The sequence below is a fragment of the Pseudopipra pipra genome, chromosome 4, assembly GCF_036250125.1.
Source record: "Pseudopipra pipra isolate bDixPip1 chromosome 4, bDixPip1.hap1, whole genome shotgun sequence".
Taxonomy (NCBI): Eukaryota; Metazoa; Chordata; class Aves; order Passeriformes; family Pipridae; genus Pseudopipra; species Pseudopipra pipra.
Genome location: NC_087552.1, coordinates 12705904 through 12730325, shown reverse-complemented (window position 1 = coordinate 12730325; position 24422 = coordinate 12705904). Strand labels below are relative to the sequence as shown.

The window sequence follows — 24422 nt, the reverse complement described above, 5'->3', positions numbered from 1 at the left end:
CAGGTGTGAGGCTGCAAAGCGTTATCTGGCAACACAGAGCCAGAGTGCAAGGGGATAAACGTGAACCTAACATTTTAGGAGCTCCACCAGCTAATGAGAGGGCAGAAGTAGGCCTGGAGTTGAGGATGCCACCTGTTTTCTGAGTCACAGCTTTGTCCCCAGTAAGCAGGGCAGAATGTCTGTGATGGAAAAGTGTTAAAGACTGACTCATCTATAATTAAAATCAAAACACACCTCTAACAGATGGATGCTGGCAGTATCAGTCTTTGGTATGAATGTAATGAGAAGAAGCACACCACTTCCTGCCTGCTGGTGGAGGAGTCAGTACCAGGGTGCACATTCAGCACGCACTGTGAGTTGATGCAAATGCTCCTGTTGTAAATGTTCACCTGTTGGTCACTAACAGAAATGATGATGGTCCCCACTGCAGCCTCAAAGCCAGTCGGCACCCAACGGCCTCTTGCTGAAAGCATCTCTTCTAAGAAAGCACATGCTTGAGGTGTACACTCCAGCAAGCTGCTCTCCTTCTTTGGCCAGTCTCCTTCTTTGTTCTTCCTTATCCATATCTAGAATGATAAATGTCTTGGAGTGGCATTAAGGAGAGAAGGGGAACCTCACCTTTAAGGCTGTACATGGAGCCAAGCCACACTGGCATCCTGAAGGTCCGATGTCTGAACCCTCACGACTCCCCCGTAGGCTGGAAACATGTACAAAGTGGTGTCAAGCCTTGAAGCCTGTGTGGCATGCTTACTTTGAACAGGTCATACACATTGAACAAGTACACATCTATGTTCCAAAAGGCTTCTGACAACACCATTCTCATCCTGTCGTAGCAGTAGGTGACAGGGAACTACTCTGGGTCTTCATGCTTCCCGAGTTTCCCCACCTCTTTTCTCCAACTTCCGCATCCAACCCCACATCTCCCTTCTTCCACCCCATCTCACCTCCTCAAATTTCAGCCACAGGAATCCCAAATCCTAGGGTCTCCATCTTGTCTCCTCCCCTGAAAGCACTTCCCTACTCTCCACTTTTGCTCCTTACACACAAAAACCACAAAAGTTTGGAGCTGCCACATTTAACGGATCCAATTATGGACCAACTGCCCCACAGCATCTGCCTGAGCACAGGCCTCGCCTCAGAGCACAGGAAGTTTTGGTAGCTCACCTTGCTTGAGAAAGGGGCACCATGGCCCCAAAGCACAGCAGAAGGTGGTGAAGCACTCCCTGGCCAGCAGCTCATTACAGCAGTCTGTGTGGCTCAGCTGCCACAGGAATAGGGACAGCTGTTGGGGGCTGCCTGGGATTCAGGGATTCACACATGCCTGCCTGCATCCAGCTTCCCTCCCCTCCTTGGAAGATCACTCATCAAGGCGCAGAAGTGGGGCAAGAGATGATCCATATACACCAGGTATATGAGTCAGATAACCATCTTTTATTTGGGTTTCTTTTTTTGTTTGTTTGGTTTTTTTTTTGTTTTGTTTCTTTTTCTTTAAAAGTGGTGTTAACATCAGGTCTTTCTCTACATTTTCAGAGCTCTGTACAGGTCTTAAAAGGAAATAAGCAATGCTTAATGTACAAAGTAAAACCAGAAAGCTAGAAAAATCTGAATAAAATGGAGCAAGTTGCTGTCAGGGATACAGTACAAATTAGTAATTAGACGTCATCTGAAGTGCAATACCACTGCAGTAAGGATGAGTTAAGGAATGAAATAAAAATACTCTATTTTAAACAAACAGTATATATATATATATTTATATGTATATATTTTACAGATAGTAGACCCAGTGATATCTGTAGAATTGTAAAAACATATTTACAAATAACTTTTTTTTTTTTAACATTACATATACATCAGCACCATAGGAAGAAAGAAGAAAAAAAACAACCCCAAATCGAATAAAATCTACTTTCTAGTACTTGATCCCAGTATGGAGTATTTGGAGGAAGCTTTACAAAGACAACAGAGACTTGTCTTCATCACCATTTATTCACCAAAGTCTGACTCTCCCTGATGCGCAGGGACTTGCATTTTGCTGCCACATGGTGGTTGTGTGTTTCTAAACCTTCCTTTCCCAGCTCTGGCACCCAAGGAAGGGATGCTGTGCCACCCCCAGCGTTGCCCCCCATCCAGCAGGCTGGGGATGGCTCCCCACCCTGTCACAACTCCATCACACAGCGCTGGACAGATGTGTGCCTGACACACACAGAGACACAGCACCTTGGTTACTGTTTCTCTCAATGTTTGCCTCTCCCTTCCATTCTGACCAAGAGGTGCTTACACTCAAGACCGACCAAAAACTTTGGCTGGTGCTCCCTTACACTGACTTAGGGCCCAACCTGGCTCCTTGCTGAAGCAGAGACAGGCAAACCTTGATGGTCTTCAACAGGAACTGGAATTGGTCCTTGTGTTTTTTAAAAAGGGGTTGGCTAAAAGATGCAACTAAAGCTGTTTTAAAAAAATATATCAGCCGGGGCAAGTTGGATTGACAGCTCACCTTGAGCACATTAAAAATGCAGCTTGTCCTGCTGATATCATAGCATTTAAAACAGGTAATTCCCTTCCTCTAGGAAAGCCCTGCAAGGTGATACTGTGCAAAAGGGAACCCAATGGGGCGCTGAGATGGTTCCAGGCCCATTTGCTCCCACTCTTTGATGTGATGCATATCTGTACTCCACAGGGAAAGGCAGGATGTGAAACTGCAAAGTGCCAATGCCCTCAGCCTCCGTGGATTTCAGCGGCTCGGCACTTCACACCGCTGGGCCCAAGGAGAGCAGCACACGAGGAGGTAATTGGTAGCTGGAGAGGTGGCACTGATAGTCATACACTTTTGCTGCAGAGCACAGCTGATGGCTAATGGAGGCCAGCACTACGTCAGAGGGTAGTAGTCCAAAAGTTCTGGACTCTGGATCACGTTAACATTTTTTATGCACCGCTATATAACCTGATAAGCAGCTCTCAGCTGAAAACACTAAAAAGATTCGAGGTTTGGGAGAACACCTTTCCTCAGCCTCTGACTGCAGCTTGGGAACTGCTGCTTTACACATTCAGAATGGCTGGTGACTTGATATTGTGCGAGATATATCACAACTTCATTACAGTGCTGGTCAGCACTGGTCCACACAGTGGAGATAGTGATACATTGCTATCACGTAAAACCTTAGTTGGGCAGAGCCCATGTTTGTAATATCAATTATTTTACCCATTCATGAATGGTCTTTACAGTAGTCCTTCACTGGCTCCTGTTCTTCAAAAGCTGCATTGAATTTTATTCCAGCAAACCAGAGAGATTAGACCAAACATCTGTTTAAAACGGAACATAGCCCATTGAGAGACCAGACATCCCGGGGTAATACTACCTGCTAAACTTGCACTTTTCAAATGAGGAAGAGAAACTCCTTCTGTATGCCAGATCCTCACTGTATGTTTTCTCATGCCTGTTTTCTCATCCCCTGCCTGCTCCTTTGTGGCTCACCTGAAAAAAATTGCAGCCAGCTCACCTTGTTTTACATTTAAGGACAGGAGGGGAGGGAAGTGAACTGAGAACATACTGTGAAGGAAGGAGAGGGAGGGACCCACTCAGGACCTATGCTGATGTCTCTTGGTACCTCTCAGCCCTTTAACACCCCCAGGCAGCAGGTACATGCCAAAGTGCTCTGACAGGGAAGCACTACTGCAAGTCCCAAGGGGACTAAGCAGCTCATTAAGTTAACCCACCCACCTAAGCTTTCTCCAGCAGCAGTCCCATAATCAAACTGTCCTCACAACACTGACAAATTTAATGTTCTCCTGCACTTGTACTGAAGTTTTATCTCTGCAGCGAAAATGGTGATCTCCCTGTGATTTGTTCAGGTTTATCACGTGAGTGCTGCATGTTCCCTTACGACAGCCCAGACCCCACGGCTCACTGAGAGCTGCCTACCCCCGGGGTTAAGCCCATTTCTGACCAGGGCTTGTGCAATTGCCCATGGACATCTGTGGGCTTTGCTCCAGGCTTTTCATCTGCTCCCCTGAAAGCTGCAGTGTTCACAGTTATATGAGGTGGGAGACATTGGGAGCACCCCATACCACTATGCAATGAAACCTCATTTGAAGAGGGGAAAGAACAAATTTTCCCAACCAGAGGCATCAGCTGGCCTTTCCAGTTTCCCCACTCTGCCTCATACAGACACAAAGTGGGCACTGCCATACAGCAAAGGTTGCCTGGTAGAATGCCTTGAGATGCCAATGTTGTCATCGTCCCCTGAATCTTCCAAGGTTGGCTACAGATCAGCTCAGTTTGCATGATTAAAAACAACAGAAAACAAAACAACCTCAAACCAAAACAATTCAAACAAAAAACCAAAACCAACCATCCAGGGATGGGGAGAACATCCAACTCTCTCTTTTCTTTTTCAAATGTAACAACCAAAGCTCCAGACTGTACAAGCCCATTTACTGGGGGTTTCCAAACAACTCATCAAGTTCTTGTATCCACTCATCCCCTGGTCCGCTCTTAATGATGGAGTCCACGAGGTCTGCACCCTCTGCTAAACTGGAGAATGACCCCCCTGCTCCTTCACTGCTGTAGTTGTAAGGTATGTCCTGAGTGGGATTCCTCTCGTATGCTTGGCCTTGGCTGCTCTGAGCGAAGTTACCACCTGGCATTTGCTGCGTCGGGGGCTGGCTGAAGCCTGACATGGTGGGGACCCCTTGGCTGATTGCTGACATCACCATGGGCCTGGCCTGGCTGGCTGCCTGTTGCCCAGGTAGTGGTTGCAGCAGCTGTCTTCCCAGAGCTGGGTTCAGGGCTCTTACTGTTCCACTCGTGTCCACAACTGTCTGATTAAGCCCCTGCGGGAAGTGCTGCTTGGACAGCCGTGGCTGCCCAGACTGCATCGCGTACGTGGTGCCGTTATTGAAGGGCCCCATTTCACCGCTAGTCCTTCCAGGGATGCCTTGCAAGCCTCGCTGTTGCCAGCTTTGTGTTCCTTGAGGGACAGTCCCCATCAGGTTCTGAAGTCGTGGTGCTTGTGGCCTTGGTAAGACCTGGCCCACAGGTCCTTTCATCTGCTGCTGATGCTGGGGAAGAGCGGAGTTTACCAGCATGTTCTGACCAAAACCGCCAACCATTCCCACCGCTTGTCCGGAGGCAGGCTGCCTCGTCCCCTGGCCTGCATTATGTGCCATGTTTATGCTGCTTTGGTTTGGGTGCTGCAACATTTGGCTCATCCCTGTGCTCATACTGTACATTCCCGGCTGGCTGGAGGAGGCGTTGCTGTAAGGAGCCATGCCCACATCCGACTGGCCCGCAGTCGTGGGCAGCGTGCTCGGGTTCTGGGAGGGACCCATTGCCATCATGCTCGCGTTCTGGGCCATCATTCGGGATGTCCTCATGTTCTGGAGTGCTGCTTGGTTTCTCACAGCTGCTATATCCTGGGGTGAACCTACGCCAAAAAGGGAGGAAGGTAAGAAAAAAGCCACAACCCTGTAAACCTTAATTAACATGTCTTTGCACAAGAGAGAATCTGTAGGAGCCTTTTGCAATGCAGTAGGATTTCAGATTGCTGTGCTTTCCAAGTGAATAAAACAACCTTTCATGTGAAGGTCAGCAGAGAGCCAGAAGGTTACCCATCCTTGGGAGATGTGCTTGCTGCCTAATGTTTACTGCCTTTCAGAGGCTACATGTTCCCCACCTCACCTTGGCTGCAGCCTCTGTCCTGACCTGCCAAATTCCCTCTCCTGGAAGGTGAGAGCCAACACAGCTCCAGTGTTGTTCCTAAACAGGAATCGCCCGATGGTGTTGTGTATTCAACTGGTGAAGCGGGACACTGCTCAGCAGAGAATTCCATTCCAACATAATTTCCCTTCAGGCCTAACATGAGGATGGCAAGGTTAAAAGGCCAATGATTTACTCACTAAGTAATTCTCAATTAGGACAATTTTGGGATGTGTACCCAAAGGGATTCATGACTTCAGATTCTTGAAAAATCAAGGCAACACAACTGGATGTTTAATACATGATTACAGCCAGTGTTGCCTCCCTGGTAATAACCTAATCAAGTATCTAAGCTTGATGGCCACAGGAACCACAGGGCTAAAATGGGCTTTTCTCTTACTTTGTTAGGACTAGGGATTAAATTTTTAAAAAGTGACTTGGGAGTCAAAGTCCCCTGTAAAGAGTAAATGTGAGCCTTTCTTTTTTGTGTGTACTTTTTCTCCCCAGGATCCACTACAATGTGCACCCTGCTCTGTGAAAGAAAAGAAAAAAGACCCTAAGGTTTTAAAGTTGCATATGCCCTGTGATTCAGTAGCACTTATCCTCTTCAGCTACACCCAGTTCAGCTTCTAGGAAGCAAATGGGAAAGACTTCATGGTCTTCTTCAGTGGCAGCAAAGCAACTGAACTTCAGTCTACCATTTAAAGCTCTCTTTTAAATATCGCCATTGTCTCTCGAAAGTAAGCCTTGAAAATGGAAATGTCAGGCTCAGAAGGCCAATCAATTTTTTAATAGCTCAGGAGGCATAAATGAATGGATTTTCTATAGCATTGCTACTGATTAAGTCTATGGAAAGAAGAAAAATTGGGGTTTTGTGGACATTTAAAGCAGAGAGAGTGTATTAGTGAATCAATACTATAAGCACATTTTACTTCACCTTAGGCCAGTGATGGGAAACCAGAAAATCCTAACCTTGTTAAATTCCACACCGTGGCAGATAACTGAACCACGTTTGCATCTTCCTTTCAAGGGTAGGGGGGAGCTATTGATTTTTGGGAAGCCAATAGGCTTCTGTATTTACTATCTTTATTTAAAAACAATTACCTGGAGCTCAGATTATGCCATGTAGGTTTGAGTCACTACTATACCGGACTAAATACAATACTCTGCAGGTGAAGCTCAGAGTGCATGAAGCACACAATTGCTCCCGGCTCAAATGTTATTGAATGCAAGGCATAAACATAAAATGGTTGCTTTAAAAGTTCAGAACTGTACAACAGAATGTGAATGTTCTTAAATCAGCCCCTATTTGTTGTCCCTCAGTGGCAGACAACATATCTGAACATTCATGGAGAGTGGAGAATACTGGTCCCTGTTATTCATGTTGGCTTGGTTTCCATGAGAAATGGGTCTGGATAAAGGAAGTGCCATTTCTATAGTTTAGCACATAATGCAGAGGATACATCTCCCTTTTACTGCAGCATGATAAGCTTCTGAAGGATGCTTTTAGCTCCAGCATATAGATAAATGAAACATTTTGTAGCATGAAGAGAGACCATCTGGATCACACTTGAACAGGGCACATGTAGCAGCAGCTTTTACTTTAGCCTTGCTATCAAACCACTTTCTTAATGATTGGCACCGGGGTCCCCTTGATTTTTCTTAATTTAGATCATCTCCTTTGATGATTAGAAACAGTCTCTTTTTAAGATGACTCCAGCAAGTGCTGAAGATACAGATCATGTTGAAATCTTAATGCATCTTTAGCTAGTTTTTAATTGAAAATGGCAGCTGAAAAGCTCCAAAGGAGCCACTAACAGCAATTGGGTTCACATACTACTTTTGTTAACTACTGTGCTTGGTGTAAGAGACAGGAGATCAGACAAGGAGTAGTTAAAAGAGAGATGCAACAGATTTTAAGATTTTGGGCCACCTTCCGGCCTCATTTACACATAACCTACTGCACTGGATTACATTCATGTGACTGAATAGGAAAAAATGGTGAACTACTTATATTAGCTCATTTATGAAAATTAATTCCTTGCTCTGTCAGATTAGCCTAAACTCCCTTCTCTGTTTCTTTTAAATAATACATATGAAGGAAAGGTTTCAAAGAAGTATTAATGCAGAAAGATTGTACATGTGCATCTCAGTGTGTGGCAGTGCACACACACTTTCTGATTTTGCAAATGAATTATTGGGGGATAAAAATCATTTCATACAGAACTTATACTGCCAAAGATAAAAATGAGAAGGCAATTAGAAGAAGCCACCCTGATATATATCAGCAGAAGGTGTGGCTGCCTGTTCGTGTCCTGGGAACCAGAACTGTTGCAGTTACATGACACTATCATGAATATAGAGTGCAAGTGTGTGTTCATTTCATGTCTATTGAGAACCCATGGTTAGTGAAGACATTCAGATGATCCTTTGCACCTAAAAATCTCAGAAAACTTCTTTTCCTAAGCCAAATTATTGTACTTACATCCTTCAGTTACCTGGGAGCACATAAAAATAGGCCTTGCTTTTTTTGAGATAATTAAAAAAAATCTCTATTTACATCTCAGGTATTTCACTGTGTTTCCCACACCTGACATTGATGAGTCACTTCTCCAGTTAAGGATGCCCTCTCTGAAATTCTCTGCTCATCAAATTAGATAAAGTGGGGAATTAAGAGGGGTAAGACCAAGATACAGTGAGAAATGCTAGCTGAAAAAAAAAAGCATCATAAAAGTGGAGGCAAACAAGACAAATCCATTAATGAATCCATGATGTCCAGACATCAAAGAGGCATAAAAAAAAATGCAGCTTTCACTGAAAATTATAAACCTAACTGAAGACACAAACCTGGGCATTCCCCTTTGGTAAAATATGTGGTGTGTGCAACAGTCTGTTTTCCTCTTCTGGCACACTGCTTAAACCCCGGTCTTCACAAAATGCATGAGGTTTCACGGCCCTAGTATAGGGGCATATATTGACTCCAAATTAGGAAAAATAATTTGACTTTTACCTTGGAACTGGTTGACCTGTTGCACTGGATACGGGCTTCGCTGTTGCTGCAGATGCTGCCGAGGCAAATGTGACTGCTGCTGCAACTGCTGAAAATGAAGGAGGGAAAGAAAGCAGAAGAGAAAGAGATGATTAATTAATTACTGAGCTGAGAACTGGGCTGGTGGCAAAAGTACTGCAGCAGAACTGCAGCAGTTCTTATCTGGTGAGCTGTTCTGGAGAGACAAGTAGAGTCATCTGAAGAGTCCTTCTGAGAGCACTTGGGCTACTCGGCACGCGGACTCTTTTTGGTTCAAAAAGGAACAAGCACTGAGCTGACAACACTTCTCCTTACTTACAGCCACTTCATCCTGACCTCTACAGCATGAACTGCACTGTTGTCAGGCAGAAAGGAGAGGGAGGGATGTGACTAACTTTGCTCACTGAGGTCTAAGGGCAGCTGTAGCCACACACACTTTCCTTCCCTCATTCCTGCTAAGGTCTAGAAGTTTGTGTTCCTGGTACAAGACTTTCCCTCACCTCTGCACTCAAAACAGTCAGCTGCAAGGAGTACTGCATCCTGACCCAAGCACTGCAGCCTAGGACCATTCCTGAGCCAAACCAGAAACGGCTACAAAAGCACATTTCCTCTTGTGCTTCAGTGAATGATATTTGGGGAGCGGCTGACTGCAAAATGCATCTCTCCCTTGATCCAGACCACACTGCTCCTCTGTGGTTGTTTTCTATGAATACTCATGAATACTGTAAAACAGAATCAAGGGTGATTATAAAAGCAGAGAGAGTTTATCAGAGCTTTCAGATGCTAGGGTATGCTCAACTAAGCATTTATTAAAAGGACATGTCTTGCAGTATCATCTGCAGCTGTACAAACACTGTGTCCAAAACCAAGGATGTGTAACAAAGGTAAGAGAATGGCAAAGGTGGGAAAGAAGGAAGTACTAATCCCTGCATTCATAAGCATGTGTTACAGGTCCTAAGCCATGTTTTCCCAGCAAGAGAGGATAAGCCAAGCTTCAAGCAACTGCTGACCTATCAGAATATTATCTAGATAACATTAGGGGACTGCAACTTCAGTTTTGGATATGATCTTATAGGAACTCAACAGTGTGACTTTCCACTGACTTTCTCCTAGGCTGCTTTAAACTACAGCTGAATTAAGCATGCATCACCATTCTGACTGGGTAATTTAACATCCATATTGCAAAGCTCAAGAGCTCAGGAAGCCAGATGATAGGCTCCAATGCAGGTCTTCCACATTGCCACTGTGAGAGTGGTTATATTGCTCTCCCACTCCAGTCTCTGGCTCTCCCCTTGCTGCTGTCTCTCCTTTGTGCTAACCTAACTGCTTGTACTGGCATGCAATAAACCAGATTAAGGAACTGATCTGGGTAAATACTTTTTTATTTTTAAATTAACTAAGGTTACTTTTAACCCACATCCATTCTTTGTCCCACATCAATGCAGCTGTACATAGATCTTGCCAGTGCAAGACCACACTCAGAGCTAGGGGAGAGGACCTGTGCCTGTAGCTGTAGCTGAGTCTGCTTCTGCTGGAGTAAACTGACCATGAGATGCCAGGCTAAGAGCTAACTTTCCCACTGCCTAAAATCCCATGCAACTGCCAAATCCACCACTGGGAACACAGGTAATATTTGCCAAGCTAATGGTAGGACTGAGATAGATGCCTCTTATTTGACAACCATTGCTGAAATACCACGATAGGAGCCACACAGAGAGAATTACTAAAGGAAGGAATTACTAGAAGGAAAGGCTGGTGTTGTCTGTAGCACTCACGCTCTCATACCAGCGAGCACTGCAGTGCTTGAGACAGATGGATACTGTACCTGCTCCGCTAGGATCTGCTGCTGCTGCCTTTGCTCTCGGAGAAACTGCTGTTTCTGCTGCTCTATTACGTGGAGCTGGGCTCTCTGCTCTATCAGCATCTGCTTCATGATGGCTGCCTGAGGCTGGTTCCCTAGGAAAGGACCCCCGGAGCTCGTGCCCGTGACCACGTTGCTGGAGCCTGGTGGCACAGAAGGCTGCATCGGCCCTGCAGTCCGTGACAATCCCACTTGGTGCTCCTGTGCAAAGAGAGAGAGAGAAGGGCTCGTTACTTGGGGTTCTCCACAGGCAAGAGAAGTGACAGCTCTTTAAACTGAAGAAGCACTGAATCTGTGGATGAAGTATGGAGCTTGCGGAAAGTGGGTCCTTGCAAAGATGCACATGGCTTGTGACCATGGGCTGTTCCCCACAGGGAACTGGCTCCTCTTTTCTCCTGGAGTTTAAAGCCCCTCAGGGAAAGCAAGAGCATTTTATAATTCATTTATAATGAAATAATGAAGTTGTGTGCGAAGGTTTTTTTTCCATGCAGGACATGTAACTTCTGAGTCATGTTTTTCTAAACTTTTTCTCCCTTCTTATGGAGACAAGTACATTTTCTCTTCCTTTCCACTTACCTCTCTTCATAATAACGATTTAAAACACTCCTCATAACAACAATTTAAAACAGTCCTCTGAATTGAGAAGCCAAGGTGTTGGGTGCACACAATGAGCTGGCAGCATTAATTCTCCTTACACTGCTCCAGAACCTCAGGATTTCACCGCATTACGTGTTTATTCGAGATTTCCCTCCCGCAGGACTGGACCACCGTGCGTGGCCGGCAGGACGCAGGACAGGCTCCTTTCCCCCTCCCGCACCCACTCCCGCTTTCTCTTCATGTTCCTCATCCAATTCGCTGCCTTTCAGGGATCGACGGAAGGCCGGGGGGAATTCCAACCTTTGTCCCGACGGAGGGCCGGGATCACCGGGGGACACCGGCAGGTGTCGCTGCCCGCCCGCGGCCCGGCCAAAGCGGGACCGGAGCCTCCCCGGGGCCAGCCTGGACCATTCCCTGCCTCGGGTGCTCCTCCTGCGTGTGAAGAGCCCTCAAAACCTCTTTAATTGATGAATAGGGATGGGTACTCATTTAAAAACACCAACTTGACCTGTATCACTTTAGCATCCTTTGTGCAAAGCCCGCCAGAGTGAGGTTTAGATTCACCTGCTTCACGGACGGGTTTGAGGAATGTCAATTATTGTGTGATTTGGAACGTAGGGAAAGGCGATCTTGCGGCACCTACCCCGACCCAGTCAGTGAAAGGGTTAAAATCAATGCTTGCATGTAGCTTGGGAAATTAGGATCGGCCTTTCTGCATGAAGGTCAGGTTTTCAAGGACCCTTCTGAGGAAATAACAAAATACAATTTGTCCGCATCTCTACTTTGCACGGATATTCCCTGAAGGGCTCTCTGCTGAAAGGCAGTTCTCCGATATTTAGGTTCTTTGCCTTTTTAATATCTGCCCTGGTTTGAAAGTTCCCTCCCTGCTCCTTTTTCTGCTTCTCCAGTCCCAACTCATTCTGCACTTTACAACCTGGTCAAGCATGGTCCCTGCAGCGTCCTAAGGGCAAGGGCTGCGGCAGCTGCTGGGGCTCCCCCAAGCTGGGGTGAGGGAATTACAGCTGCTGAGGATCCCTCAGCTCCTCCCGCACTGAGCCCTTTCACCCACCCCTGTCACTGAGCTCCTGCTTTCTTTGCTGTGGGGGGGACACACACAGACATCAGCTGTCTCCAGCAGAGCTGATGGCAAAGGCTTTTTCCTACCACCCCCTGGCCCTCCCCCGACTTCTGATGAAGTCATCAACCTACTGATTGCATAACTGATACACAGGACTATCTTGTGTTATACTGGGAGACGGGCCAACCGCTTCCATTTATAGACAAAAGCAATGCCACGCTGCCAAATAATGGAGCCTTTGCTGCAGCCAGTACGAGGGGGGAAAAAAAAAAAGGAGGGGGAAAAAACCTGGGAGCCAAAGGGCATGCTGTGAAGTGACATCCCTCAGAGCTTCCTCTTCGAGCCTCAGTGCACAGCTGCCTTTGGGGCTGCAGCCCAAGTCCTCTTTGAATTGCCTTCAAAAAAAATCTCCTTACAGAACTACTGCCCTGGCTCTTAATGCACGCATGGGTACGGCTGAGGGACACACTCACTTCACAGTAAAAGCACTCCATTCTCTGCTGGATTATGTTATAAATTAATTCCAGAGTTTAAAAAGGAAGAAAGCTTTGAAAGGAGCCCCACCAGCTGACGTGAGCCCCATGCACTGTGCAGCAGCTGAAGGAAATACGAGGATTATCACAAAGGTGTTACTTCCAGTGCTGTGTGTTTAGTCATTTTGGAGTACACGAGTTTACCTACTCATAACGAAAACTTCATGTTTCTGGTTTTAATAACAGGTTTAAAGCCAGGCCTTCTTCATCTAGATCACCCTCCCACATGGAATATTTCTTCTCCTTTCCTTTCTTTTTTTTGGCAAAAGCTCTTCCCAACCGATGACGAAAAGCCCTGCTGACATCACTGGGAGCAGCCCTGGGTTGTGTGTCCTTAAAATAAGAGCATAGCCCAGGCAAAAGGCCTCCACAGGCACGAAAATGCTCCCTAGCACCTGGGAGCAGAGCTCTTTCCCAAGAGCTTTATCTCTGCAGCCTGGCACTGCTGCTCTCAACGTCCAAGGGTATGAAACCTGGTGGTCGGCTGCGTGGCAGGGAACTGGTGATCTACACGGCTGCCTCTTACAAGCCATGGCTGAGATGCAGCCTCACCGCAGAAGCCGAGCACCGAGGCAAGCAACTCGGGCTAAGTGCAGCACTCATACAGTTACAGAGCTTCAAAACCAAACTAATCCAAGCTTCACTGACAACGCTCTTTGCTCCTGCTCTGTCTGCCAGCTCCCTCATCCTCCTACTGCACCCCGAGCCTTCCGGCCCCTAGACTTCCTGCTCCTCCTCCTCCTCGTTCCCTGCCGTTCCTTTCTCTTTCCTACACCCTCTGTCCAGCCTCTGCATTTTCCTTTCTCCACCAACTGGCACTGCTGCCTCTTCCTTCCCTCTCCAGATGCCCCCACCAGCACCTTGGCTACCCAGCCTCTGGCTGCACATCACCCCTGCCGCTGCCTGTGCTGGTCTCCAGCGGCTCATTCCCACAGCCTGACTCACCCTGTGACTTGCGGGGATCCGCAGCAGTGAGGGGACAGCCCAGCTGCTTCCCGCAGGGCCCTGTCCTTGTGTGCACGTGGGTACAGGGGTGCCCTGTGGGGGCACAGGCAGAGAGCGACAAGATGTCCTGGAACGGGAAACACAGGCTGTATTCTCAGCCTGTTACATCTGGGAAGATGGTACAGTGTGACTTCTGATTTTTCACTCTGGCTCTTTTTAACACCACCCGAAGCCACTGTGTGCTACTTGCAGGCTGCAAACAGCTCCCTGCTGATAACAGAGTTACAGGCGCTCCAGTCGGGAGCAGCGATGCTGCAGCTCCGCCGCCAGGTCCCCACCGCGGGGCAAGCGAGAGGCTGGTTACACCAGGGGGGTGATGGCGCCAAGCCCCCTCAGCTGTGCCACAGAGCGACTTCAAATACACAGGCTGGCCCTGGCTAAGCCTCCTGGGAGCCCTCCTGTCCCTGCAGCCTCAGCTGCCCACTTTTAAGGCAGCCCAGGGACAGAATCAAGTGCTTGGCCCCTGGGAGCAAAATCGGGTATTGAAAGGGCCAAGGTGGTGTTCACGGAGCCAAAAAGGAGCCACAGTTTCCAAATGGTCAGCGTAACACTTCTGGCTTGTATAGCTGCACAGCACTAGGAAGATGAACTTTTGTAGGGATCTGGCTGCTTACTTAACACCCGCATGGGAGTTGCCCCTCTGGATAATCCAATCCTTAGTTAAGCAACAGGAGAATAAATCCTGTGTCCTCCCAGTGTATTTCCAGGGCCCTACAGGAGAGACAGGATGCTCCGCAGGAGTTCAGAGTGATAAGTGTGCATATATGTGTACAGTTATGCACAGTAAACACAAGTGACTCTAAAAAGAGAACAAAGGGGAGTGGAAAAGATCTTTTCCTCTTTGTCTCAAATCTTACATGCCTCTTCCTTACCATGCAGCAATTTATTCCTTCCACATGTCATTCAATCTCCCAGCTACAGCTAAAAGCAATCACACAATTTTCTTCCAGAACAAGCAGAACAACCACCAGCTGATGCTCTGAGAGCTGGGCAGCTGGGTGTGGGTAAGCACACTCAGGGACAGCCAAGCCTACTCATCGGCCCTCTGTGCCTCATGGTTGGAGTCCTTGGATCTGGAGGAGGCAGCTCTGCTCCTGCTGAAGGCCAGGGGGGCAAAGTGGCACCCCAGGGAAAAGGGGGCTGTTCCAGGCAACTACTGGCAGAAATTTCACATCTGGGAACAAAATATTTCCCAAAATGCTGAGGGAAACACAGACTGGAAAGCAAGGTCTAAATGTGCAGAACAGACAAACAGACATAATTCCCTGTGCCATTCTGTGGTGTGTGAGTGAATGGGATCCTCAAATATACAAAGAGCAGAAGAGCAAATAGAAGCCAGGAAGGTGGTTTATCCTGCATCCTGCATTAGAAGAATGATACTAGAAAAATGTATACAATCAGGCATCTACATTTTAGAGTCAGAGCAGAAAAGAACATACAAAAATGATTTGAGGCAGAAAGTGTTTGCCAGAGAGTGACTTAAAGAGCTCAATCCATTTAGCCTACCACAAAGAGAACTGAGAGATGCTTTGACCATGGTGTATAAAAATACCTTCGCGAGGGAAGAAATCCCTTAAAGAGCTCTTTTATCCAGTGAAGAAGGCAAAACCAGATAGAAGGGCTGGAAGCTGAAAAGAGATTCAAATCAGAAAGAAGAATTGCATTTTTACACTATGACTCCATTACACGTCAGAAATGGCAGATATCCACATTTTGATGTCTTCAAGGACGACAGCCTTTCTGGATAAAGACAACACAGCGGTGTGAGGGAATGGCCTGTGACATACCAGACAGAACAGCACTGTCTGCCCTCACCTCTGCACAGCTCTGAGCTGCTGCAGAGGCCACTCTCCTGCTTGCACCACACTGCTGCCAGGCAGACAAGCACTGGTTCTGCTCTTAGGCACTGCGTGTGTGTCTGTGTGTGTATGTCTGTGTGCTAAGAATGGGGGGTCTCCAAGCTATTAATGGGATCAAAAATATGACTCCATTTTCATACACTATGTCACAGTAAAATATCATCTCTACCCAGTGTTTTCAGGGCAGCCCAAAAGCACATTCCTATACTCCCCCAGAAATATTTCTGTTAAATTCCTGGTAATGTTGTTACTTATTGTGTCTGGCAGGGATCTTAATCCTCCCTCTAAATCAGACTGCCCAGAGCAAAGCCACCTTTCTCAGAATGGTACCATCCGACAGACTAAGGTAATTACAAATCCCTTCATTTCAGACTTCTGGTTTGTTGGGTTTTTTTACCTCGAAAGAGCCAGCATACAGGATGAAGGGACAGAACATGCCGGTTCACAACTCCAGCTCCGGCAGCAGGCTCTGCAGAGCGGATTGCTTCACCTATTTCCTCTGTCATCCAGCCTCAGGGAGGGGCTGCAAACCTCTCCTCTCTCCCCAAGCCCCGGTTGCCATGGTCTTTCATACAGTATCTGAGCAAACAAGATCCCTCTGATGTTTGACACCAGACCTCTGCATGCAGCCAATTTGTTTTCCTTTCACCTCCCTTCGCCTGCATCTCCCCTCCCTGTGTTTTCGATACAGTTTATTCTGGCCACAGAACAAACAGGGTCTGTCAGGCTGTTTCTTCTGTGTATTTTTGTTTTCTTCTAGAAATTTTCTAATGTCTTCATTTCTGGTGATGAAGTAGGTAACAAAGGGCTCTAAGATAGGCAACTGTTTAAAAGCTAAAGACTGGCAGAAGTTCATCTCAAAGCCTGCGAGGCAGAAGGGGCTGTCGTTTTGCTGGCTGCCTCCCCATGCACCCACTTTTGCTCCAGCACAGGGGTTTAACTCCACAAACCCTGAGCACTGCCGATGGGATTCGGAATGCAGCGTTTCAACAGAACACCACTGAACTTCAACCAGCCTAATTAAACCAGGCTCATTTCCTCTTTTGCAAATAACAGCTCTGGCAGTTTTCTCCCTTCCCCCCGAAAAAGAAACCTTTGCAGGGGAAATTACTCCTGCTTTTCAGTTTTGTTTATCCTCAGTTTCACCAGGTAGTTCCACGGTATGGAGCATAACGATATAGCAGTTGGGTTTGTACACTGAGGGAGAAGTATTCATTTATCTCAAATAACTAGTTTTCTTGTAATTGCAATTTTTATTGGTCTTATTATTTTTAGGAGAAGACGAAAGCAAATCAGCCCAAATTCAAACCAAAATAGCCTCTCTAAATTCATATCTTAAAAAAAAAAAAAAAGGGAGAAATAAGTGGAAGAATATAAAAATATTTGGGAAGTGTAAAATGAAGATGAGCTATTCTCATTTTCTTTAGTGAGTTACAAGTCGTGGCTCAAGCAGAGCCTCTTGCAAGGTTGTGGTTTTCACCCAGTACCTGCTCTGTCCCCTATGGGATGTGAACCTCGTGCTCCTTGGCAAAACACCATGGATGTTCCCTATACATGCTGTGTATGGCAGGGACTAGTGACTGAGCTACCAGTTGGCCTAGAGGAGCTGAGACTCGAGTGGGCACAGAGGCCCTGTGACTCTGGCAGGTCTGTGAGGCAGCTTCTGGTGCTCCCACCCAGCCCCTGCAACAGGAATGAATCCTCCCGCTCCACACTCTCACCTGCTCTTGAGCCCTTTGCACCAGTGTTCATGGTCTAGTGAAAACAAAGCGGTACTTTACATCATTTTCTTGCAGGAGTGAACTGATGGGGTTAATCAGGCCATTAATTTGACCTGCAGAGGGAATGGCTGCACCGACAAGTTTCTGTGAGGCAAAGCCGGGTGCGGTTTTACAGCGCCTCAGTTACTCACAGGTTACTCCCACGAGCAGCTCCCCTCCTGCAGGAGTATGGAACAGCCACCTGGCATTTCTGTTTCGGGGCAAGAGGTCTGAGGGGCTGCTGATGGGTGGCAAAGCCAGCCCCTAACTGGTCTCTTGGCACCATCTCTGCAGACATGCAGGGCTGGTGGCAGGGAAGGAAGGAGGGTGGGGATTCAAAGAAACACTAAAGTGCCCAACTTCGTATTTGCAGCACATTATGGAGGTTGTAATCACTCCCCTCAAAGACTGCTGGGTGAAGCTGTGCCATCATGGCCTTCCACAGTGTGCCCTACCACTCTGAAAGCAAGAGGGAACCTTCAGGGAGCAAAAGGTGGGAGGAGGGAGCTGAAAAACCAGCCCACACCATAGCTTTTCCATACCACATCCCTACTGCATTCTGCCATAGCTGAGAGCTTTCAAAGGTACAAATCAGCCACTCCAGAGGAGCTGCAACTTGCCCTCTTGGTGCCAGCTCAACTCTGCCTTGGCCAATTTCCTGGGGCTCCAGAAGCTGGTCCTGGAGCAAAGTGGAGTGAAAGCTGAGCTCACAGGGGCTGCTGGGCCCTGAAGCCAGATAGAAATTGTCCTGCTAAAGGTTTTAGCTTTAATCAATGCCCCCTTCAAGCCCATCCTGGAGCAGGAGGGAGGAAAGCTAATGTGAAGCGTAAGGATAATCACGGCTAGAGAGCCCCCGGGAAGAGGGAGAGAAGAAAAATGGAAGATGAAAGCAGGCAAATGGTTTAAACAAACAGTCACACAGGGCCAATGAAAAGGGGGAACAGAGGGAAAATGACACAATAAAAATAAATGCTATAAGAGAAAGAAAAGCTTCTAAGCACACACAGAGAAAAATGTGGGGCTTGGAAAAAGCAAAAGTATAAGAAATAGATGCTCTAATGGAGCTCTCTAGCAGCTAACACTCACCATTACCAGGCAGCCCCTTTCCTTCTAATGGCCCGAGCCTGTACCACATTATCACCTTGTACCCCATGGAGTTTCCTGGTTGTTGAGGTATTTCACAGAGCCTGGCTGTAGCTCACGCCTGGCAGAAGCTGCCTGAAGTCTCCTGTGGATGACTGCAGATATATTTTTTTTTTTTTTTTTACTCTAGGTGAAATTTTGTTAAATTTCCCCTTGGTTGTTTTGTTTGAGCATAAACAAAAGGTATTTTTTTCACACTTAAGGGCGTCTTTCAGATCCTTTTCTCTGTGCTGTGATAAATGAAATCTCCTTCATTTTTAGAAATTCCAACTTGGCACTTGTGTTGCTCCTCAGCAAGCAGCGTGTAATTTGCCAAGCCTGAAAGAATCCTGGCTGAGAAATAAACACAGTGGGCCATATGCTCTCCTTCCCATATGCAGAAGGCACCTTACCTCAAAAATTGGGAAGAGGCTGCAATCGCCCCCATGGCATTGCTTTTGCCAAGGCGAAAAAAAAAATATCCACAGAAAAAATTCTGCCCGAAAAGGTTCTGGGCTCTCATAAAGCAGCCCTGTTTCTGCACAGCCCTGGGGACCTCCCGTGCACTGTCCCTGACCTTGTGGCTGGGCTCAGAAACGCAGTGAGGGCTCAGAGACTGCGTACCCCACGTCCTCGGTGCTCGCAGCAAAGCTGCATTGTCTCTGTCGGCATTTCCCGGCGCAGCCCGCTGGGCGAGGGGGGGATCTGCAGCACACAGCTGCTCCTTTAACACCGCTCTCCTCTCCCTCGTTCACACCGTGCCCTCCTGAGAGGCAGATCACACACCAGAAGGATGGGGTGAAGTGAGGACTTCTTTCTGCTCTGTGCCCGTATGAGACACAGAGGGAGAGTGTGACATGTATATGTGGTACCTGTTTTCTGGCAGGCTCCAGCAGTTTCAGTGAATGTGGCTGATAAAAGCATTGGTGCTTAGGAGGGATGGTCACCTGTACATGGAATTCACCTGTAAATTCCATGATCTTCTTCTGTCTGACAGCGACTTCAAAGAGCCGGAATAACTCCCTCGTCTTTGTTTGCAGGTTGCTTGTCTGTGTAGCCTCTCTGCAGGTGGGATTTCCACCTCAAATCACCAGCCAAATATTTCCATAAGGCAGCCAGCAGGGCCAAGGGAAGTGGTCCTCCACTGCAGCTGCCTGGCAAAGCCACATTATCTTTGCTGTGGTTTCACATAACTACCTGCTGATAAACTAAGTTGGTTGAGATGGCACAACAGGTGTAAGATTTCATGAGCTAATTCTTTTAACATCCTTGAATCCAAGCAACCCAGATCACCTAGTTCCAGCACTTGAAACTATTTTGATTTTTCTTCCACCTTGGATGTGGTCTTTGTTTCCTCATTAGCCACATGGCCTTTACTTGGACACTCAATCTTCTTAGTCCTACTGAAAACTGAGACAAGGTATTCTGATTTGGGCTATGCCTAGCTTGTTTTAAGGTCTTCAAGCTCAACGTGCTCTTTGCTGTATGGTTCCCCCTTTATTTATATGACTAAGGAAAACCCCACAATTGAATTAATTTCTTTTGCAAGGCCTAACTCAGTTCAGCTTTTGGCAGAATTGACTTTATCCCTAGACTTCCAGGCCTCTAAGGCCTAGCTTGCTTTGCTGATCAAGCCCTTACTCCTGCCCTCTGAGGCTTTCTGGATAGCCTTGATACCTCTTCTGAGACAATGACTTATCTCATAAGCTTTAAACCTCCTTTTTCTTTTTCTTTTTTTTTTCTTTCTCCACACCATGAATCCTTTTTTTGCCTCCTTCTGTCATGCCATCTTCCTAATGCATACTCATGTTTGCCAGCTTAACTAGTCCTCCCAGCTGCAATCCCAGCTGCTTTTTTGCAGCCTTTGACTCACTTCTCAAACCCTGCCTTCTCCTGCCTTCACTGGAGAGAGGTCTTTGCACAGGATTGTGTTGATACCTCCCACGAGAGACTTCGAGAAAGACATGATCTTCCTCTACCCCGCTTGCTTTCCTTCGCATCCTGCCCGGCTCTCTGCTCCTGTTGCAGAGGCAGTGGCCTCATCAGTGGCCCCCAGCCCTTCTGCTTGTCCTGGCAGTCTCACTGTGTCCTCTTTTCCCATCTTTGTTGACCCCATCTGCCTTCTTTATATCCCACTCTCCTTTCATTCCTTCCCCTTGCAGCACAAGCATACTTTATCTTCATGCTTTTAAAAAATAAAATCCAAACAGCCCTTGACTCCTAGTGACTCTCCAGCTCTCACGCTCTCTCTCTTCTCACTGTTATCTCTAAGCTTATTGCATCTGCTGCTGATGATTTATATGATTTAGACTGAATTTAGTCTCCATCTCCAGCATAGAATCTTTTCCAAACAGGCTTTCACTTCTCGCCTGTCTCAGAAACAGGATCACAGGGTTTCTAATATCCTTTGTCTGGCTGCAGCTCTGCACTACAATGCCAGGCTCACTGTCATAGCCTGTGTGAGTCTTACAGCCTGTCAGTTCCTTCTGGAATCTGGCCCTCCTTTCTCAATGCTCCTACTTGACTCCAACACCTTCGTTCACTTGCTCAGTGTTACTTGGTCAAGTTCATCACTACTCACCCTCCCAAACTGCTGCTGTTCTGTGGGTCTGCGGCCCCATCCCTCATCTCCTTTCCCTCTCTCAGATCTCAGAGCAAGCTCACCCTCCACGCACTTTCAAGGACCTTCTCTGCACCAGCAACTCACTGACCTACCTCCCTGTCCCCGGCCACTTCCCGTCTGTTCCAACTAAATTCATGCCCTGCCTCTGGGATCATCCTGTGGATATCTGTCAGCTCAAGCTCAAAGTAGGCTCTCATCCAACTCCCTAGGTCTCCTCTCTTTCCGGTTTCTCCAGTCCCTGTGGGCAACACCATCGCCTGGCTGTCACTCAGCCCATAACCTGGTTGTTATCTCTGCCTCATGCTCTGTGCAGCCCCACAGCCAGGCTCTCGTCTCCTCACACCCTGACGGCTGCAATCTTACCCTGCTTGTAGACAGCCCGAGTGCTGCTGTCCAGGGCATTTTCTTTGCCTGTCATCTTGCCTGTGCCATCCCTCTCTTTGCAGCCCTCTCTTGGATTCCCCTTTCTCTGGATTTCCCCACCCTCCCTTGCTCTCAAATTCAGCTGCAGTGTATGCCACCTCACGCATCATCTCTCTTTCACTGCTGAGACTTTCCATCACCCCATCACAACCCACTCTTTTCCACATGTTACATTTTAGCTAGAAGTGCCTTCAGACTTTCCTCCCTGCTGGATTTCATTCTTGGGAGGAGATTCTTCAAATCATACGAATCTGACCCTGAACTCTGTCCCCGGTGTAGTTACATTTGTAGAAGTTTGCAGAAGTTTCTGTCTCCATGATGTCCAGCAGTCTTCTGTTTCCTTGTACTCCCTGGTGTGTTTGTCTCCCTGCGTTACATCTTACACTTAGACTGGAAGTATTTAGGGGGATGGAAACATATTTACATCCTGCATCTGCAGGGAGCCCAGCACAATGAGACTCCTAAACTGGGACTAGGGCTCAGAGCTGCCATCCACCATAGCGCAAGCAGTTACAAATACAACTTCTATTTGCATACAGCTTAAATATGCCATTTTATATTCTCTAGGTGCAAAACCACCAGCATTTCACTGTGCCCTTGCTCCACTTTTTCTCCTTTTAAAAGGACATAATATAAGGTTGGGATATCGCACGCTGGAAAAGTCAGGAAATGCTAAGTTATGGTTCCCACGGCAATTGTAACTCAGCCCCAGACGGTGCAGCACAAAGGTTATCACCGTGTACAATAACAGAGGATGCTGAACACATGCAAAGTGACCAAATTACTGTCATGGCAGATAACCAGGTCTTTGAACTTCCATCCAGGTAAAAATCTTAGGCATTTACTGGGCTTTTAGCATTTAATTCTAGAAATGTGAAGCACACAACCCCCTATAAATAAAAGTCAGAATTACGCTGTATAGTGAGTAACTGGTGCCAGCAGTAGCTTGTAGCCTTCTTTGCAGAGACACAGCTAATGGCAACAAGAAATATTTCCATTACTTTATGAGCTCTGGTAGCTGTCAACTGAGAGAGGGATCTGCCGATCAGAGAAATCGGGGAAGACATCAGTGTGTCAGAACAAGTGAAAAGACTTGACACAGAGGGCACATTTTTGTTGAGCAATTTGCATTAGCACTTCTGGACAAATTCTACATTTCACATGCAATTCACAAACCAACAGCAGCACAGCTAATTGGTGCAGTTGCCACTCAACTGCAGTGCCTTGTTTGAGCTATCACCAACGTGAATGAAGACTACAGGCTTTTTTTTCAAAAAATGCAGCAATTATTTTGCAGGCTTTGAGTTGGGTTCCCCCTGCCCCCACTTTCATCCTTGTAATTTCATTATCTCAATAACTTAAAAAGGACATGGAATAGTAAAATGCAAACCTCAGAAAAGTCCTATTGAAGTTATTAATTAAAAAACCCACCACTGTTTGCAAAGAATGATGCCCTTCATTAATATACCTGTTAGCCCTGCCATCACTGTGAATTTGACCTTGTCTCAAGAGTGCCAATGCAAAGCTACATGTGGATCTGAAAAAAATAACAATAAGTGGCAGAGCACTGGTGACAGAAAATCCCAGCCACCAAACCAAGGCTGTGCTCTGCATGAATCTAAAATGCTGATGGGATGATGGAATCTCTCTGCTCCCTCTTAGGTGGTATTAGAAGTTATTTAACTGAAAACAGGGCAGATCTCCCATCCATCAGTCTTTATCCTTTGTAAAGTCAAGTCTCCTGTGAAAAGGAAAGAGCATCCATGCTGCAGTTTTCTGTTACTGCTGCTCAGAATGCTCAGGCAGCTGCGGCTCAGCTGAAGGAAGGCTTGGCTGACTCCTTTTCCTAAGTTAGATGGCTATTTTTAGGCAACATTTCCTTTAGGCCCCTACAGTGCAAAATCCAAAGGAGCTAATGGGATTGGCAGGTGCATAGATTATCAGTGACCTCCTCTAGCTGAGCAATCACATTTCCTTACCACATTTTTTGTCATAATGTGAAAAAGGGAACAACCTACAATTAAAGATCTTCCAAACCAGCCTATATACCTTTTATATTCAATGAGAAACCAATGTGCAATAGAAAAAAATTGAACAGCACAAGAAAAACTATACAGATGCACCTAGAACTAAATAAATCTAATTCGGAAGAACTCAGTGGGGTATTTCGGTTGCATCTCTGCAGAGGAATTAGTGTCTGTAATGTACTTTCATTCTGATCCCAATCTTTCTGCAGCTGCAAGAATCTCATCCCCTTTCCCCCTTCCCTTGAGATCTTCTTGGCCCCATCCTACTAAGGGTCCAGCCTCGCTGTTGCAGGAGTCACTAGCAAAAGCCACATCTTATCCACATCTCCCAGCTGTGCTCTCCTCAGAAAGAATAAGAGAAGTTACAGCTAAGCCAGTGTAACTCCCAGTCTTGATCACGAGGGGTCTGAGTCCTGGACACAGATGTCATTTTATGTTCTGCAGTGAATGACAAAGCAGGCTGTTGGGCAAACCCCCGTAGTACATCCTTCTGGTGTAAGTAACTCTGCTTGGGCTTCCTTCTGCCACACCTTGAGTTACAGGCACAGCAGTCACTTCCCAGTGACTAAATCCTGACTTGAAGGCCCAATTATTCTGAGTATGACTGCACAGTCTTCCTCTTGGGAATTGGTGCTGTGCACAATCCCTGCTCCCCAGGATGACTCAGTTGGTATTTGGGAAAGCAGGGGCTGGCTGGGAGCTCTGTGTGTGCCCTGTCCAAACGTGAGTCCCCCTCTGAGCATCCCATCAGTATTCACCTGGTGAGCCACGAAAAAAGGGAGCCCCTGAAATCCCCACTATGGGGGTTATG

The 24422-nt window shown here is 46.9% G+C and overlaps 1 protein-coding gene across 2 annotated transcripts in view; it reads right to left on the bottom strand.

Moving 5' to 3' along the window:
• Positions 1-1410: 1410 nt before the first annotated feature.
• The window catches only part of MAML3 (mastermind like transcriptional coactivator 3), a 240315-nt gene continuing 217303 nt past the window's right edge, over positions 1411-24422 (bottom strand). Inside the window, exons 3-5 of one of the 2 annotated variants that reach the window (XM_064651583.1) lie at positions 10549-10785; positions 8706-8790; positions 1411-5423 (exon numbers count right to left, since the gene is read on the bottom strand). In XM_064651583.1, the coding sequence (XP_064507653.1) occupies positions 4432-5423; positions 8706-8790; positions 10549-10785 (1314 nt within the window). In that variant the 3' untranslated portion in view covers positions 1411-4431. Of the gene's footprint in view, positions 5424-8705; positions 8794-10548; positions 10786-24422 lie in introns of both variants that reach the window. The other variant, XM_064651582.1, reaches the window with a different exon arrangement.